At 50.7% G+C, this 18,607-nt stretch overlaps 2 protein-coding genes across 2 annotated transcripts in view; both read left to right on the forward strand.

The window, feature by feature from the left end:
- Window positions 1–14,047: 14,047 nt before the first annotated feature.
- On the forward strand, window positions 14,048–15,072 carry PURA (purine rich element binding protein A). Its single transcript, XM_064725028.1, has one exon. It carries the CDS (start codon window positions 14,059–14,061, stop codon window positions 15,007–15,009), a length of 951 nt encoding a protein of 316 aa, XP_064581098.1. The 5' UTR covers window positions 14,048–14,058; the 3' UTR covers window positions 15,010–15,072.
- Window positions 15,073–15,150: 78 nt separating this feature from the next.
- The window catches only part of CYSTM1 (cysteine rich transmembrane module containing 1), a 68,388-nt gene continuing 64,931 nt past the window's right edge, over window positions 15,151–18,607 (forward strand). The window contains exon 1 of the mRNA XM_064725029.1: window positions 15,151–15,224. Within this exon, the coding sequence (XP_064581099.1) occupies window positions 15,193–15,224 (32 nt within the window). The 5' untranslated portion in view covers window positions 15,151–15,192. The remainder of the gene's footprint in view (window positions 15,225–18,607) is intronic.

The raw sequence follows: 18,607 nt of genomic DNA on the forward strand, positions 1-18,607 counted from the left end.
TGGTGTATCCCAGCCTGAGAGACCCCTCCATCCCAGAGATTCTCCCTGGGCTGGATTTCGCTGCCAGCCACTCTGATGATTCTCTCTTTCTCTCTCTCTCTCTCTCTCCCTTCTCTCCACACAACCTCCTTACACCCCCCTGTGTATCAAATAACAATTGCAGCCACACCAGGGCAGCAGGTATGCCTGTGCACTTCTGAATTCCCTTCATAGGCAAAGTCCCCTCCCACTTTTGCCTGTTTTGTGTATTTTTATGTAAAAATATGCTGAGTGGGTGTATGCCTTATTACATGTGTAGGAAACGCGGGGAATGAGGACTTGAGATACCATCACAATAAGAGAGAAGGACAAGGCTCTTTGGCTTTGCCCTTGATTCCCTGTTTAAATATAATTTGCCACTGTTAGACAAGAGACCCTCTCCAAATTACTTCTGAGATCCAGGAGACCATTTCTGCAGCAACAAGTTACTGCTTGTAGGCAGCCTGTGGCTGGAAAATGCCCTTGATATTACAGAAATGGTAACTTGTTTAATAGATCCAAATAAATAGGAAAGCCCAGGAGCTCGGGTGGCAGCATCTGAGCCCTGTACTGAGAGGTGCACAGACCTGAGGGCAAGGCTAAATATAGGTCCCACAAACCAGAACAACAGAGCTTTTACTGAGAAGATAATCAAGCCCTGGAGGAAACTACACAATATAAAGCTGAGATTTAAAATAAATGTGAAATGAGTTGGTGGATTCGGGACTAGTTCCTTATGGAAAAGTTTTCACATCAGAAAAAAAAATCGTTTGGTGAAATGGGCTCTTTAATTAGCAGTTTCTGCAAGAAGCCAGGGGGATTGGAGGGGTTCTGGAGCCTCATCCCCCACCTTTCCATCCTGCCCTTTGCAAGGAGAGCTGGGATGAGGTCAGGGATGCTGCTGCATGTGAGGGGCTGAAGAGGAGCCCTGTTTGCTCTCCTGGTGCCCTCCTGTTGCCATGCACTTCCCAAGAACATCCTGCACTCTCCAAAAGCAACACCCAGGGCAGCAGGAGCTGAATCCAGGCAGGAAACCCACAGGACAGGTGTCCTTGGCTCCCTGCACACCAGGCTCTCATCCTGCACCCACCAGGGGCCAGGCTGCAGCCACTGGGACTGTCCAAAGCAGCTTTCAGGTAGCCAGATCCTGAATGCTGGATCCCACCCACCTGGGCACACCATGGCACTGCCATGTCCTCACCCAGCTCTCCCTCACCCAGCTAAAGGGGTGAAAATTAAAAATAAGACCAAGTTGTTTTTCCTTTTCCTCCCTCATTCTATCCTCGCTTCATCTCACACTGTAGTCTTGTGGTTTGCAATTAAATTGTGTCTTTATGTCTCCTTTCCTCAATAAGTTAATGAAAATGACTTTTGCTCCAAGGTGGAGCGTGAATGTCTCCCTCTGTGCTGAGCATGAGAGCAGGACACAGGCCCCAGGAGGAACAGAAGCTCCTGCTTCCCTGGGAACTGATGGGTTCAGTTGGGCTCCTGAGCCCCTCCAAGCATCTGAGCCTCAAGTTTCCATTTTCAGCTCCATTTTCAGCTCCTTCTCCTCCTCGCAAAGACTGTGCAACAGCAGTGGGAGGTTACAAACAGAGCAAGGCAGCTCATGTGCTGCATCTCCCTGTGTGAGCCATGGGCACCCACGTGCACGTGCTGGATCCTCCCTCCTGGGCACCTCCAGACCCTCCCAACCACCCCAGGCCACGCTGCCCTCCCAGGCTTTCCCTCCTCAGCCCTTTGCTGAGCACCTCCTGCCTGGAGCTCAGCACACAGGCAGCACTGCTGGGGAAGGTGAAACAGGAAAGCCTTATAAATATGATTGTCTGGTAAAAGATTTTGAGAATATGGAAACTATAAGCGAGATTGAAATGAAAGCAAGCTTTGAGATCCCTCAGTTACTGAACAACTGGAAAACAATGGCATGGCTGGCTGAAGGTAATCCCCTTTTGATGAAACAACACCCTCTGCTTGCAGACAGGCCCAAGGGTCAGAGCAGACCCTACAGCTTGGCAGAAGGGGTCCAAAGAGGAGTTTTTAGGGTTCAAAATGTAACACAGTATGGTAATGTAATGATTCTTATAGGCTGTATGTAAATGTTGTAGGATTTGTATTTTGTACTAGATTGGTTAGTGAGAATTAGAATATTCAACACAGAAGAAGATTTATTGTATTGTAATGAGAACCTTGCTCTCTTACCTTTTTTACTCTCTCCCCCTCTCTTCTCTCAGCCTGCTCTGAGCTGTGTTTGGCAGCTCCCAGCAGGGCCCTGCACCCAGGCCCTTTGCAATGAACCCCAAGTTCCTGACCTGGCTGCAGAGATCTCTCGTCTCCATCTGTCCTGACCATCATACCCCCGATGCTCCTACACAGCAGCTCATGCATCTGCACTGAGATTTATCCTGCACAGCCAGGGACAGCAATTAGAATTTCCTCATCCAAAATTCATCCTCTGGGAAGTGTTGGAATTCAGGACATCCCTCTGGCTGTCCTGAGCAGCCCAGACCCCTGCCAGGGGGCTCAGAGACCCTGGCACAGAGCCCAAGATGCCCCTGTGGGTTTGATTATGACCCATGGAGCAAGTTACCAACCTTAGATGAAGATCTGCAAGCCACAACAGTTTAATTAGAATGATAGTGAATTTATCACAGGGTGAAAAATAGATATTTGGGGGTTTTTAGAATGGGGGTTCGGGGGACAAGATGGAGGAATCTGGGCGTGTCCAGCCTTTCTCCTTCTTCTTCTTGGCCTCCATCTTCTGCTGTGATGTTGGCACTTTTAGATGATTTAGAGTAGAAGCTCACTGTCTAACATAGGTGATAGGTACTGGAAAGTAATTGTAAATATTGTACATGTAGTTTTTAGTATAAAAGATAACACTGCCCTGGGGGCAGGCAGAGTGCCTCTGTCTGACCTGCTGAGCAGACCTGGGCTGGACAGGAGAAAGAATTTTATAGATAAGACACAATAAACAACCTTGAGACCAAGAAGTGAAGAGCTCTGACTCCTTCTTCGAGCACTGGGCTGGGAAAAGAGATTTTCTAATATCTTGGGGTCACTGTGAGCAGCAGAGACCCGAGAGGAAGGATGCCAAGCCAGCTCTGACAAGACAGAGGCTTCAGTGGGAGGCTCTGCTTGCTGCAGGAGTGATGGGGCACTGACATCCCCTGTCTTACCTGCCCCAGGGGTGCTGCTCCTGCCTCTGAAGGCTGGATCACACACACAGACTCACTGGGGCAGGGACAGGGCACTAAAATGAGGGATGATGGGAGGTGGTCTTGGTTAGTCTGTCTGAGAGGAAGTTTAGGGCTGAGTTAATGGCTAAGAACTACCTGGAGGGCAGGTACAAAGGTGACAGAGCCAAAGTCCCCTCAGTGGGACATGTCACACAGGGCAGGGGCCCTATAGAGCAGCTTGGGAGGCTGAGGGTGAATATCCAGGTGGTCTTTCCTCCCCAGGAGGGGGTGTATCCCCAGAAGAGCACACAGCATGGGCTCAGGGGTCCTTCACTGTTTGGGGTTGATGAGGCTGAGCCCAGTGGGCTGACCTGGTGCTGGCAGCAGTCATGGTACAAGCAGGCACCAGCCAGGAGCATTCCAGGGCTCCATCCCACTGCCCCAACCAGAACCCTGACACTCTGGGATATGTGAGCTCTACCCAGTCTGGCATGGCTGTTTGTGAGCCCCCAGACAGCGGGATAATGCTGGCTGCCCATGAACACCACACAGCACTGCTGTTCCCTTCCAGGAGTCACTGCTGCTTCATGCAGGGAAGCAATGGGGACCTGAGTGAGGCACTTCAGAGCAGGGTCTGGCACAACCCTCTTGTTTCCCCAGGCTGGGGATGGCCAGGGAGGCAGCAGAGCCTTGGCTCTGCTCTGAGGGGAGCAGGGTGTCCCTAGTCCCCCAACAAGCACACCCAATTCCTCAGGGACACTCTCTGGGCTGGGTGGGGAAGGATGTGGTGAGGGGATCTCTCCAGTCTCTCCAGTGAGAAATGTGGGGGTCTTTCCAGTCTCAGTGAGAAATACCCAACAGCAAAAGGCTTCATAAAACATCTGTTTAAACAAGGCAGAGTAAAAAGAGAAATATCAAGGGCAAGTAAACCTCCTGCCCCTTCAGATGCAGAGCACCCTGCATTTGTGCAGCGTGGGATGGACCCAGGATGGATTTTCCCCAGTGCTGCACATATCCCTTTTCTGGAGAGAAGTTCTTCCTTTTTGGTTCCTCAAGCTATTACAGATCCTCCTTTTTATTCTCTCTTATCAAGGCAGCTGTTTAATGATGCCACTTGCTATCAGCCCTTTCAAACTGAGATGCAGAATTAACTTCCCTCTCACAGGGGCCAGAGCCCCTTTCCTTCACAGCCCCCTGCCCTGCTTTCCCCAGAACAAGGGGCTGTGGCTGCTGTGCTGGTTGCACACTGTCCCACAGATCTCCAGCACAGTCAGTTTGCAATGTTTCTGGTTTGTAAATAATTTTCCTCTCCAGCACAAACCAGGTGCTCCACACACCACAGTCTCTTACCTGCTCCATCCAAACCTTGTGGAATCCCAGCAGCGCATTTCCCCACCTGAACCCCATGGTATTTGCTGAGCAGCTGTAAAACAATTAATTGAATTTAATTATTGAGAGGATTTTCATGTTTCCTGCACATTTACACACCACGTTATCTCAATCACACCCAGGGCTGGCCTCTAATTCTCTTTTTAATGAGTTCCCAAAATATTCCCATAAGCAATATCCTCAAACCAGCTCCTCTATCTGGACACTGTGAGAAGCTGAAACCCCCTCATGGCCCCTGGGGAGGGAGAAGAATTTCTTGCTGTGCTGGGTGCATTCTGTGTTGGCACCAGGCAATTCCTGTTCTCCCCAGCAGCAGGATTTAGGGGAGCCAAGGTTTTCTCCTCCTGCTGGTGTGATCCAGTCTGTGCTCCTTCAGTCCCTCAGTCTCCTGCATAGCCCCAGCTGGGATTTGTGGGTCTAAAAGCAGAACAAGGAATTACCTCATAAAAGTGAAGGTTTTTCCCTCTGACACCAAGTCAGAGTGGACTCTGCAGCCAATTTGCTCTGTGAGAAACCAGAGCATGAAAAAATTCAGTACCTTCATCATTTCACTCATGGCATCTTTGAGGGAAAAGTAAAAAGATTTTGCCTCTGTGGTAAGGGTCTGGCTCATGGACTAAGAGGTTTTCACTTAAACATCTCCTCAGCAAAATCCAAAACACTGGATGAGTTCTGGGACAATTTTTTTTTGAGCTGGTAGTCTCTGGATAAGCCACAGAGAGCAGGAATCCCAGGTTTCCAAAAACCAGACAGGTCTCAACAGGACAGAAAGGAATCCCACCCAGGGCCACAATGATGCTCCAGAAAACACCCCCAGAGCAGCTTTGAAAGAGATAAAGGGAAATGTTAAATAATCACTGAATAAACTTTGATACTTTGAGACATTCCCCTGCTACAGTACAACAATTCTTAATGCTGCCCGTGGGAAGTCACTGACAGAAAGGGAACAGTGCCTGACTCTTCCTTGTCACAGCACCCAGACCAGGCTCACAGGACCCTGCAGTTGTGAGCTGGGCCTCTCATCACCTCAGGGCTGGCAGGAATCAACCCCATCACCGTGTGAATGACAAGAGACTCTGCTGCCTTAGTGTCACTTGTCATTCTTACTGCTTACCCCTCACCACAGCCCTTTTCTTCTTGATAAAGCTCAAAATGACAAGCCAAGTTGGCTTTTCTCTTCCTCTATCGAAAACTGTGGACCTCTAAAGGGAGATATCACACCTACCTCCCACAGGAGGAATGCAAAGCTGGCCAAACCTCCATGGATCAGCACAGCAAGACCTTCATCCTCCTTGAAGGACAGCTGTGACTTCCTACCAGGGCAGGCACTGGAGTACGGCTAAAGAACAGCTTTATCCTCCTGGAAAAGACAGGGACTGGGCTCCAGTAGATGCCTCCTCCCAGGTGTGGGGCAGGACCACAGAAGGACAGAGCAGTGCTGCAATAACTGAAGAATGGCTTCAAACACTCATCCTGTTACCCCTCACTCCACAAAATCACACTCAGAGATCATCTTGTATCTCCTTTAAACAGGTTTTGCCACCACAGCCAGCTGCTGTGTGAGATGAGATGCCTTGGTTGTTCTCATGTGTGCACAATGAGGAGTTCAGAAGTTACAAGCTATACGTTCTTCTGGACAAAAGTTCCCTCATTCTCCAGGCCAGGCTGAGAATTATCTGTGTAAATAGGTTTGTTTACAGTCAATAAAGTGTTTTTATCCCAGGCACCCAACCAGATTGCTGTCCTGATGATGAGACTGCCAAACAGCATCAGCACCAGCATCATCTGTGCCCACCCCCACAGGGCTGTGGAACCCCTGTTTGGGTCTGTGCCCACCCCACAGGGCTGTGGGACCCCTGCCTGGGTCTGTGCCCACCCCACAGGGCTGTGGGATCCCTGCCTGGGTCTGTGCCCACCCCACAGGGCTGTGGGACCCCTGCCCCACCCCAGAGCTCAGCCCTGGACAAAGCTCAACCCCATGGGACATCACCTGTCCCAAACAGAGCAAGAGCAAGCACAGGGCCAGGGTGAAAGCTCAGAGCCACCCCCAGGAACAGCTCTGAAGGGACAATTCCTGTCTCCTGGGTTGGCACAGCAGCTCACACCCTCTCTGGGAGCATGGACCTGCTCCTAGGGCAACCCCCTGCTCAGCCTCAGCACCAAGGCAAAGCACGGGGGATGAAACACTGCAAAACAAGCTTGGAGCAGGGCCATGGCTGGCCCTGAGCCAGAGAGGGGCCAGGAGCACTGGGAGCAGAAAAGGTGTTTATAAACACCTCTCCCAGCCTCCTGCACAGCAAGACAAGCTGTGGAAATGCCTTTGGCTCCTCCCTGCTCATCTCTGGCTGGGCTCCACAACAGCTTCCAGGGCATGTTTGTATCCATTTATCTTAGAATTGGGAGGGAGGGGACTTGGAAGAGTTTAAATTAAGTTCCAGTGCCTCTGCTCTCCTCCAGGTAGGTATTGCTCGATTCCTGGGTTTATGTAGCATCCTTGAAATTACTGCTTTAGGTATCAGCTGTGCCTACAGGGCTGCATTCACTCACTCACACACATTTGCCCCCAGGAGCCAAAAGGCAGATCCTGAGCTTCTGCAATGAGTTTAACACTGCTAGAACAAGTCTTGAATACACCCATTAGCCTTGTGGCTGCTGCTTACCACCACCACAGGGAAAAAGGATTCAAAACCAGGGGCTCTAAAATCACTAGGTGGGTGCAGGGTCTAGAATTATCTGCATGCAACAAAAGGTTCCACCAAAGGAACATCAGCTCCTTGCAATCCAGCCCCTGTCTGCCCTGCACAGCTCCACCTGCACAGCTGCAGTTTGCTCTTCCTTGTGTGAGTTTTGGGAGAGTTTTCCTTTCAGAGTCGTGTAAACCAAAGCCCACAGAGGATGGGGAGCTGGGATTCTGTGTGCTGGTTGTGGCTGGGGTAGAATTAATTTTCTTCCCAGTAGCTGCTGTGGGGCTGTGCTTTGGATTTGTGCTGAAAACATGGCTGATAACACAGAGATGTTTTTTTTATTGCTGAGCAGGGCTTACACAGAGCCAAGGCCTTTTCTGCTTCTCATATCACCCCACCAGTGAGCAGGTTGGGGGTGCACAAGGAGCTGGGAGGGGACACAGCCAGGACAGCTGGCTGCCACTGACCCAAGGGATATCCACAGAATTCACAGACTGGGTCGGAAGAGACTTTAAAGATCATTGAGTCCAACCCAGCCCCAACACCTCAACTGAACCCTGGCACCCAGTGCAACATCCAGGCTTTGTTAAACACAGCCAGGGATGGGGACTCCACCACCTCCCTGGGCAGAACATTCCAGAACTTTATCATTCTTTCTGTAAAAAACTTCTTCCTAATATCCAACCTGTGTTTCCCTTGATGCAGATCATCCCAGACCACACAGCTCTGCTGTCCTGGGGGTGCCTGCACACCTGCCTGCAGGAGGGAACAGATCCCTTGCTTTGCTTTGCTGGTGCATGTAGCTTTTGCTTTCCCTAACTGTCTTTATTGGGCTGCCAGTTTGTCTCACTTTCCTCCTTCTGAATCTCTCTCCCATCCCATCAGGGGGAGTGAGTGAGTGAGTGAGTGAGTGAGTGAGTGAGTGAGTGAGTGAGTGAGTGGATGATGGTGCTGAGCTGCCATTTGGGGTCACACCACAGCACTGAGTCATGCTGGCAGCAGCCAGCCCACCTGAGAGCTGAGGACTCACTGCATCCTCTCCCAGTGGCATCTTCAGCCAGGTCAGCATCTTCAGAGAAAAACCTCTGGAGAAAAGTCAAGGCATCCTTTTCTTGGATGTAAAACTGGTAAACTGTGATTTGTTCTGAATCTCATTTTAAAACTGTGATTGTTCTGTATCTTGCTTCTCATCCTTGCAGATGTTTGGGGTTTCTCTGGCCCCACATGGAAGCAATCAGCCCATTCCACCCCAGCTCTAAGAGCACCCTTGCTCCCTGGGAACAGATTGCAAAAGATCTATTCCAACATCCTCACATACTTTTTAAGGAAAAGGGGTTTAAATAATCTGAGAAAGAACCACAGCCTCCAAAAGCTGCACTGGGGAGGGGCTGGGGTATTAACTTCAAAACCAGAAGTTACAAACCAGAAAGATCCCCTGGCTGGAGGTCCAAGGCACACTCATACCTGGGAGTCTCTAGTGCCAAGACCTCTCCCTGCCTTCTCCCACCCTTTTCTCCTCTGGGACCCTGCACCAGCTGGGCTGCTCTTGGGCACCTTGGGGACGCCACCTGGTGTGATCCAACGGCTTTAGAAGCTGCAAATTAATGGCAGGATAAAGCAGGCATTGGGGGCAGGAGGGGGATGCACCTCTAGCAGGCAAAGCTGGGAAACCCAGAATGCTGCAGACAGTGTCAGCCAGTGCTTTCTAAAGCACACTCCCCAAAATGTGCCTTGAGGGCATGGATTCACAGCCCACAGCCCCCAGCATGTCCATGAGCCCCGAAGGAAAAGCAGGAGCAGAGAAGGTGTCAGCTGCTTTGCTGCATAGCTGTGCAAGTCCAGAACCAGCAGTCATGGCTGGAGGAACAACAGGAGCATCTGGGCACAGCTCTGGAGACAGCAGCAAGACAGCATGAAAACAAGAGGAATCAAACAGCAAAAACAGGAGGTGCTGTCATCTTAATAAAAGGATGAACCTGCTGGTCACAGGAGCCAGAGCAGCTGTGCCTGTGAGCCAGCTGTGCCCACCAACCTGGACATCCCTGTGGACAGAGCACCTTCCCAGCCAATGCCATGGGCATGGGAAGAGGAGAGGGAAGGGGGAGGCCCACCCAGGCATCACACCAGTTCAACTGGAGGCAAAGAAGCCACCTGGATACTGGGAAACAGTCACATACACGGGTGACACAGCCTTTGCCACTGCTGCACATGATGCTGGGCTCTAGTCCTTGCTCCTTCTTAGGAGACAAGGAGCAGAGAGCCCTGGATTTATAAATCATTCTCACTGGAAACCAGCAAGATTGGAATTTGGTGGCCATTTGTTGCTAGCTCTCAACAGAAGAGCAGCCAGCACTTCCTGGATTACATGGGGAGCTGGAGAACCACTCTGCCCTCTCAATGTCTCTGAGAACCCAGAACTGGGGAGGGTCCTCGCTCTCTGCAGGTGACAACACCTCCATGGTCAGAAAGAACAAATGAGGGGGAAGCCAGCTGAGAAAAGGGCAGTGAGGGACTTGCAGGCCTGTCAAAGGAGAAGAGAAAGCACACTGGAGTCGGAACAAGCCATGGTGAAAACAATCCCAAACTTAATTCACTTGGATAGGACATCACATAATGCTTAGAAGAATTAGCCCTTTATCTTTGCAGACACAAGAAGCAAGAACTTGTTCTGCCATTGTGCAGTACTGATTCCTTCTTTCTTTTTGTTTGTTTTTTGTTTCTGAAGAGTGAGCAACAGCTCACCATGGAAACCACTGCTGTGGACAAGGAATGGCTGACACGTCCTCGGGATGTCACCCTGCAGCAGGTGGCCAAAAAGACACCAACCCTGTACCCAGGGCAATGTGGATGCAGCCCTGCCCCACTGTGGACCAGCTGGAAGCCAGGCTCCCTGGCAGGGTTATCAGTGACCCTCCAGTTCCCCCGTGCAGGAATCCTTGCCTGGGTGCTGCCCCAAAACACAGATCATCAAAGGGAGTGGAGCTGCTCTCCTGGAGAGAAGCGGTTCCAACTGGAGGGCTGCAGTTGTCCGTGGCCAAGCTTTCCCATTGTTATTTTACAGTCGCTTGATGTTCTGAAAGATATTTAGAAAAATGACTTTAACTGTCCTGTGCCAAACTGGGTGAGGGTGAAAAAAAAATGAAATTTGGCAGGGATGTTATTCATTCAGCGTGTAGCTTGGATGACGTCCAGTGACTAACACAGGAGTTTTAACTGATCTGGGAGACTAAAAACCATTCACAAATAATTTGATTTAGGGTCACTGTGATTTCTTTTTATAAATAATTTTCATTGAGAAGTATTTTTTTAATTAGGATCGACAGATCCTAATAGCGACGCTATTGTGTGCACCGCTCATCGTTCCCATCTTCCTAAATGACTTTCATATGTTGTGTGCTGGTTTCTTGTTTGCTGCACACGATGGGGCTTGTTCACAGGGTAAGCAATGCCCCACAGCAGTGGACAAGCCATGCTGAACTCCTCTCTCCAAAGGCAGGCTCCAAGGAGGACCCAGATGCAAAGCAAAGGGAGCTTTCACCATCCTGTTACAGGTTCCTGTTCAGGGGCTGCTCTGAGCCTTCACCCAGCCTCAGACATCCCCCCGTGGCTGTAAAATCCTTCTGAGTGCTCTGCATCTGAGAGATGGCAACAGCAGCTTGGCTTTGGTGCTTCAGTGCTCCAACTCCCATCACCACAGCACAGGAAGTTCTCTGATTTCCCTTTTCCCTGGTGGAAAGAGTTCTTGCTGGACAAAAACAGCACCAAGGGAAATATCCGACACAGCTTGGAAAAAGGTCTTAACTCAGTCACCTCCTAAGCCAGCAGATCACCCAACTCAGCCTGAGCTGATCTGCAGGAGAATTCAGCCAGCGGGTGAGAGAAGAATGACTCGGCGACTCAAATGAATCTTGCTTGGCAATATCCCCCGAGTGTGACAGCCTTTTCTTTGACTTGCACAATAACAATTGCAGCCCAGGCACTTCAGCTACTAATCTTATCTCTTGTTTGAATGGCTCTTAGCTTGCCTCCTGTTGATTATAAATGTTTGTACAAGTTCTTGGAGTCAGCGGAGTTGTTGTTTCGTAGCTGGATTACAGGCTGGGGCTCCAAACTTTGAGATGCTCACACTAATGATCAGATATGTTCTTAAAAGCCCACTGAATTGGGTTTCAAAACAAAAGGCCCATTGATCTTAAGCCTGAAATCCCAGCCACAACTCTGAAAATCTTTTCCCTTATCTTTCCAAAGAACTGAAACTGGTGTGGAAAATGACTACAATAGTCAAAGAAAGGAGGATTATCTAATGAGAGGAAGCTACCTGAATTTGGTCTCATTTAGGCTATCAGAAAAGGGCTGAAGGGGGTGTAATTGCTACTGAGAGACACATGGAAGGAGAGAAGCTGTTAGAAAATCATGTGAAATCTCCAAACTGAGACTTGTGGGGCTGGACATGAAAAGATTTCTGATATTCAGAGCAAAGAGGTCTGGGATAGGCTTCAGCAGAAGCCACAGAGGCAGCACAGTGTGCAGGCTGATAACCATATGGGAGCCACTGATAGCAGCCAGGATGGGCAGCCTGTGACCAGGAGCTCCCTGCAAGATCCCAGTCCAAAGCTGGAAAATATCTGGAGGGAATCCCCTGCCTCCTGCACTGATCCATCACCCTGGTCCATCCTATTTTGCACCTTGCCTCATTCAGCAGCCATCCCAAGCTTGCCTTGGATACATGATCTTGATTTAGCATTGGTCCGACCAATTTAAGTTCCTGTGGGTCCCCAGGATGGGCTGCTGTGGTAGAGCCTCCATTGAAAAGATTGTCTTTTGGGAAGAAAAACACTTTTTTTCCTTTGTTTTGTTTACTTCAATAAGCAGATGTCTTATTCAAGCCAAATTCAGGCACAAAATCAGAGCATTAGGTGGTGGCTGTGACTTCCAACACTGAAAGGTGCTGGGCAAGCAGAATTCCACAAAACATCATCCCCAAAGCATCAACACTGGCAGACTGTTCCCAGGATTGTTGGTATCCACTTGGAGCACAGCCACTCCTGAAAAGGCACCACTGGCCTGTGCTGGGGAGGAAAAATAACCTCTGTGCTGGCCAGCATCCTCAGCACCAGCGATTTTCACTGCACCCCAGTCAGACAGACCGGTCACAAGGGCACAAACGCAACTTCCCATGCAGTTCCCCCTTGTGCCACATGGATAAAGCGTGGCTCATCCATAAGAACACCTGCTGGTGACAGCAACAGGCCGCGGCTTCGGTGGTTTGATGCCATTTGACTTGAGGATAAAAAGAGTAAATCAAGAGAGAGGGGCTGCCAAGGCACCAGCCTGCAGCCTGCCATGGGGATGGCAGCGTGGGGATGCCAAGCTGGACACGCAGGAAACAGTCAGGACAGTTCAGGCAGGCTGAAAACCAAACCCAGCATCCACGGGGAGCACAGCACATCCCCAGCACCCAGGGATCTCTGACAGCTGGCAAGCTGCAGCTCAGCCAGTGCTGAAATATTGTTTCTGTGGTAAAAGGAAACTGTTTCTCTGTGTATTTTTTTTTATTACCCATGGAGTCGCCATCACCACGGCTTTAACCACAGCCATGGGGCAGGATGGGGTTCCTCCTGCGACATCTGAGCATCCTCTAACGCAACAAGATGTCTCAGCAGTTCACTCCCTGTCTCCTCGAGAAAGCCATTTGTGTGCCAAGCACATTCCACAGACCACCCCAAAATTCACCTCGTAGCACCACTCTTTGTACAACATTTGCAGGGTTTTTGGGATGCTAGAGGTACATCCATGCCTTCCCCAGAAGTCAGCAGTCCTCGAAGCAGCAGGTAGGGAAGAGATTTCTACCCAGAGCAATCCTACCAGTTTGCTTCCTGGCCTGCAGCATCAGGAGAAAACATCCTTACTTGGGCTGGAGCTGGCTTAAAATTGAGGGTTTGGAAACAAGAACTAGAAGCTAAAGCATCTCCTCCAAAACCCACCCCTAGACCTCCAAAACCCACCCCCAAACCTCCAAAATCCACCTCCAAGCCTCCAAGATCCCACCTCCAAGCCCCACCTCCAAACCCCCGCTGCGGGGGGACGCCCGATCCCCCCGCTCCGCATCCCCGCGGAGCTCCCGAGCCTCCGAGCCCGGCGCCACGCCACAGGCCGATTAATTCACTCCATCACCAACCCCGAATAAACACACATCACATCCCATCCCAGCCGGGCATCCCGGGCATCCCAGCCGGGAGGAGGGCCCGCTGCTCGGCGTTCTCCCGTACGGTTCTCTGCGGGGAGCACGAACCCGGCGGCTCTCCCCGGCCCCGCGGGCTGCCCCCGGGGTGCAGGAGCGCGGGTTCGGCGGGCCCAGCGGCGGGCCCAGCGGCGGGGCCGGGCGGTGCCGGTGCCGCCCGGAGCGGGCTCGGCCGCGGCGCCGCCGGTGCGCGGGGGGAGCGCGCAGCTGCAGTACCCGCGGCGGCCGCTCGGCGGCGCGGCACTGCCGCCGTGCTCGCCGGGGCGGCCGGCGGCGGGGGCCGCTCTCTGCCGCCTTCCCGCGCCCTCTCCTCGCTCCGGCAGATCTCGCGAGAGCGCGGCCGGCTGGTGGCCGCGGGGGCTGTTGCAGCAGCGGCGGCGGCGGCGGCGGCGGGAGGAGGAGGAGGCGGCGGCGGCGGCGGCGGCGGCCGGGGGCGGCCGAGGAGGCGGCGGCGGCGGAGGAGGCGGCGGCGGCGCGGGGGCGGCCGCGCCGGGGCGAGCAGCGGCGGGCGAGGCCCGAGCGGCGGCGGCGGCGGAGCGGCGGCGGCATCATGGCGGACAGAGACAGCGGCAGCGAGCAGGGCGGCGGCGGCGGGGGCGCGGCGGGCGCCGGGGGGCCGGGCGCGGGCGGCGGCGGCCCGGGCGGCGGCGGCGGCGGCGGCGGGGGCCCGGGCGGCGGGCTGCAGCACGAGACGCAGGAGCTGGCCTCCAAGCGGGTGGACATCCAGAACAAGCGCTTCTACCTGGACGTGAAGCAGAACGCCAAGGGCCGCTTCCTCAAGATCGCCGAGGTGGGCGCGGGCGGCAACAAGAGCCGCCTGACCCTCTCCATGTCGGTGGCCGTCGAGTTCCGCGACTACCTGGGCGACTTCATCGAGCACTACGCGCAGCTGGGGCCCAGCCAGCCCCCCGAGCTGGCGCAGGCGGCCGACGAGCCCCGGCGGGCGCTGAAGAGCGAGTTCCTGGTGCGGGAGAACCGCAAGTACTACATGGATCTGAAGGAGAACCAGCGCGGGCGCTTCCTGCGCGTCCGCCAGACCGTGAACCGCGGCCCGGGGCTGGGCTCCACGCAGGGCCAGACCATCGCGCTGCCCGCGCAGGGCCTCATCGAGTTCCGCGACGCCCTGGCCAAGCTCATCGACGACTACGGCGTGGAGGAGGAGCCGGCCGAGCTGCCCGAGGGCACCTCCTTGACTGTGGACAACAAGCGTTTCTTCTTCGACGTGGGTTCCAACAAGTACGGCGTGTTCATGCGGGTGAGCGAGGTGAAGCCCACCTACCGCAACTCCATCACCGTCCCCTACAAGGTCTGGGCCAAGTTCGGCCACACCTTCTGCAAGTACTCGGACGAGATGAAGAAGATCCAGGAGAAGCAGCGGGACAAGCGCGCCGCCGCCGCCGCCGCCCCCGCCGTGGGCGCCGAGCCGCCCCCCGAGGCCGAGGCGGCCGCCGCCGGGCCGCCCGGCGCGCTGCTGCAGGCCGAGGAGCCCGAGGAGGACTGACCGCCCGCCCCCCGGGACGCGGACTGGCCCCGCCGCCGGCGGGAGGGCGGGCGGGCGGCGGGGCGCGGGGGCGGCGGCCCGGAGCCCCCCCTCCGCCCGGAGCCCCCCCGGCCGCGCCGCCCGCCCGGCGCCCCCCCCGCCGCCCGGCAGCAGCAGCGCCTCAGACCCGCCACCCATCGCTGGATGTTCCTCCACTTTACCCACCGTATCAAACAGTAAGCAGCTGCTAAAAAAAAAAAAAAAAACAAAACAAAACAGAAAAAAAAAAAAAACAAAACACACAAAAAAAAAAGAGTCAAAAAAAAAAGTAATAACATTATATATGAACTGTGTTTCCTACTTGATTAAAAATATAAAGAACTGAGTGTTTATTTCCCTAATTAACCGAGAACTTTTGTACACGTTTAAGCTATTATTATTAAAAGTGTTTGCAAAAATGGTCAAGATTATAATATTGCTGAATTATATAAAAAAAGTCCTTTTCATGTTGAGCTAACATTTGACTTTAGCACAAAAAAAAAGAGATATTTTAGAACACGTAAAATAATATTTTTAGTTTTTTCTTCTCATTTTGTTACCAAATTTCGAACCTTACATGGAGGTTACTATAGTATATTTGACACCCTATATACCTGTGATTAGAGATGTGTATATATATATGAGGGCTAGGCATGCTGTGTGTCTGAGCTTTGTCTAAATGTTATGCAGAAGTTTGTAGAGTTAAAAGGTACGTAGGTTTAATTCATGCAAGGTAAACAATAAGTGCTCTCTTTTATACAATATGCATTGCATCTGGACCTTAAACATATAAAAATGGTCAGTGAAACTTCTGTGAACATGAAGAAAAATTATTAAAAAAGGCATTTAAATGAAATTTGCTAACTTGTGATTTTTACGTTTGAACCAAAGTTATTCAAATAGTAAAAAAAAAAAAAGAAAAGAGGAAAAGAAAAAAAAAAAGAGAGAGAGAGAAAAAAAAAAAAAAAAACGAAAAGTAAAGAATTTCCTCCCATAATATTTTTTTTCTGCACCTGTTTGGTTTACAACTGAGTAGGCGTATTGTCATTATTGTGTATATGAGATGTACTTGTATTGTTCATAATATATTTTTTTTATTCTGTGTACTTAAAAAGTACTTAACCTGACGTGCAGCGGTTTCCAGTCCACCTGTTTTTGGACAGCAGGTAGCGAGTCTTTCCGTGTGGCCACTGGCACTAGCACTATGTCCCGAGCTCGGGCGAGCTCCGCAGCGATGCTTTGATCCCTGTTAACTCCCGTAGGCCTGTTAGGAAGCAGTGCAGCGAGGGCAGCGTGATCCCACTGAGCCATGGGGGTCGGAGTTTGGTTGGACAGTGAAAGCCAAGCCGGTGTGTGTCCGTCATGGATTTCCATGTAGCTGTGGTGCTAGTTCTTATTACTGGCTACATACCTGGCCAGCCTGGCCGTGCCCTGCCCTCCCCGTCCCAGCTCCCGCCGGGCGCGGGCTCTGCTCCAAGCCCAGGCTAGGGAAACGCAGATTTGTCAGAACACTAATCTGTCCAGGTGTGTTCTCCAAATTGTAATAATAAGAAGAATAATAATAGACTTTTACAGGTTGTCTTCGTTGTTTTTCAGTTATGTTTTATTTTCTTTAAAAAAAAAAAAAGTTGGTGTGCTTTTAATTGACTAACTTCTTGCTGCTGTATAGTAAAATATTAATATATTTTTATCATTAAACTGCTGCATGACTATCATCATTGCGAGTGAAGAGAAAATGTTATATAAAAAAAAGATGCCTTAAACAGTGAAAACAAAACTTTATTTTTTGTTTTTTCTTTTATTTTCTTTTCTTGGCTGGAATTCAGTAGAGAGCATTTCAGAGAAACTAGAATCTTGTTCCACTCGGAAGTTTTTTGGGAATGCAATCATTTTGCTGAATGGTCTTGGCTGAGTTAGGGGTCAGGTAGATCTGAGCTGCTCCTGTGCGAGCAGGAGCTGCCAGCGCTTCTTTACCGAGGGGCAAGGATGGAGTTTCTGAAGGGTGGGGAGAAAACAAAAAAAAAGCTTGTTTTAAAGAATTTGATTTCCTGCTGTCATTTTATTCCCAGTTGAAATTATAATTCCCTTTTTCTTCTTGGGGTTTTTGTTTTGTTGGTTTGTTTTTTTGGGGTTTTTTTTGAGATGTACTGTAAGTGTCAAAACAAGCTGTTTCCATTGTACCATGCATTATTGCCCTTGAAAGAAGTTTGCTGTTAGTGTTCACAGAAAGTTAAACACGAGCCGCTGGTAGCGAGGTGTTTCTGTTTCTTTTTAAACAATCACTGGAAATGTTTAAAATTGCTTTAATGTGCACTTTTCCTATTTCCCAGTAGTGAAATAAGCTTTTCAGAGTGCATAATGTGACATTTGAAATGGTTCTCAATTGCATGTAAACATGTGTCTGATAACCTGCTTCTGAATCGGAGGCTCTGGATGGGCAGTTCCAGCGATTATTGTACTTCAACTGTGATGTGTCGGGACTGCACTCTCCATGCTGCTAGACGTAGTTAGGAATTTAATTGCTTTGGTGTTTTTTTTGTGCTACTTGATTGATTGTCTCGGTCCTGCTGTTCGCTGCCCTCCCCAAAGTTGTCGCGCTGCCGACGGACGCGCTCCGGCGCCCGTAATTCCAACGCCGCCGCGGTGCGTTCCCAGCAATAAGTGCCGGGAGGCGAGGAGAGCACGGCAGAGTGTCCTTCCGTCCCTGCCGGCTCCTGGCAGCATCGCTAACGAGGCAGGCTCCTCCCGTGGTCTTCCTCGCCCGCGCCGCCCGGATCCTGCCCAGGATCCGGCTGACTGCAGGAGCGCACGGGCCGCGCGGGTCCAGTCAAAGCAGTACAGCCTGGGACAGCCCGCGGGCAGTTCTGTGAACAGTGGCCGAGAACTTGTGGTCAGTTTTTGTCTCGTTTTGGGTTTCTTCTGCGTGTTTCCTTGGTTGGTATTTTTTTTGTTTCGTTTTGGTTTTTTCTTCTTTTAACGCACGTTCTGTATGTTCAAGGACTTGATGAATGATGATAACGAAAGACTAAAATGACTGTAAAGATTCGTGGGATTTTGCTCCTCGTTGTTTTAGTTTTCATCGGATTTCTTTTTTTGCTTTTTTTGTTTTAATTTTTGTTTTCCCGGAGGTGCTCGGTACTTTACCAAGGCTCTAATATCTCAGTATTTAAAACAAAGTACAGAAAACCCTGTTTAATGTTAGAAGAAGAAAGGTATATTTGACCATATGTGTTGTTTTAAAAAAAGACAGTATGCTCAAATGTGCCAAGATACCTAATTCCTGAGAAGTATGCCTTATATTTTCCTTGATGATATGCTTTTAAATGTCTTGTAGAATAGGTCCAAGAGCATGATAAAAGCTACTTTATAATGACTACGTGCAAGAAAACTTGAAATTCATTGCAATACTGACATTATTTTATTTTTAAGTTAAAGGGACACTGTCAAGTAATTTACCATTGAAATACAACCACCTTTTAAGTGGTTTTATGCTAACGGGGAAATGTCCTCCGAATTCAAATTCTATTTTTTTTGTTAAAATGAAAACAAAAAAATGAAATTGCTCTGTCTTGGAGAATTT

Source organism: Zonotrichia leucophrys, chromosome 13 (assembly GCF_028769735.1).
Source record: "Zonotrichia leucophrys gambelii isolate GWCS_2022_RI chromosome 13, RI_Zleu_2.0, whole genome shotgun sequence".
NCBI lineage: Eukaryota > Metazoa > Chordata > Aves > Passeriformes > Passerellidae > Zonotrichia > Zonotrichia leucophrys.

Coding starts and splice junctions, on each gene's coding strand:
- PURA (XM_064725028.1), top strand. CDS start 14,059: ATGGCGGACAGAGACAGCGGCAGCGAGCAGGGCGGCGGCGGCGGGGGC.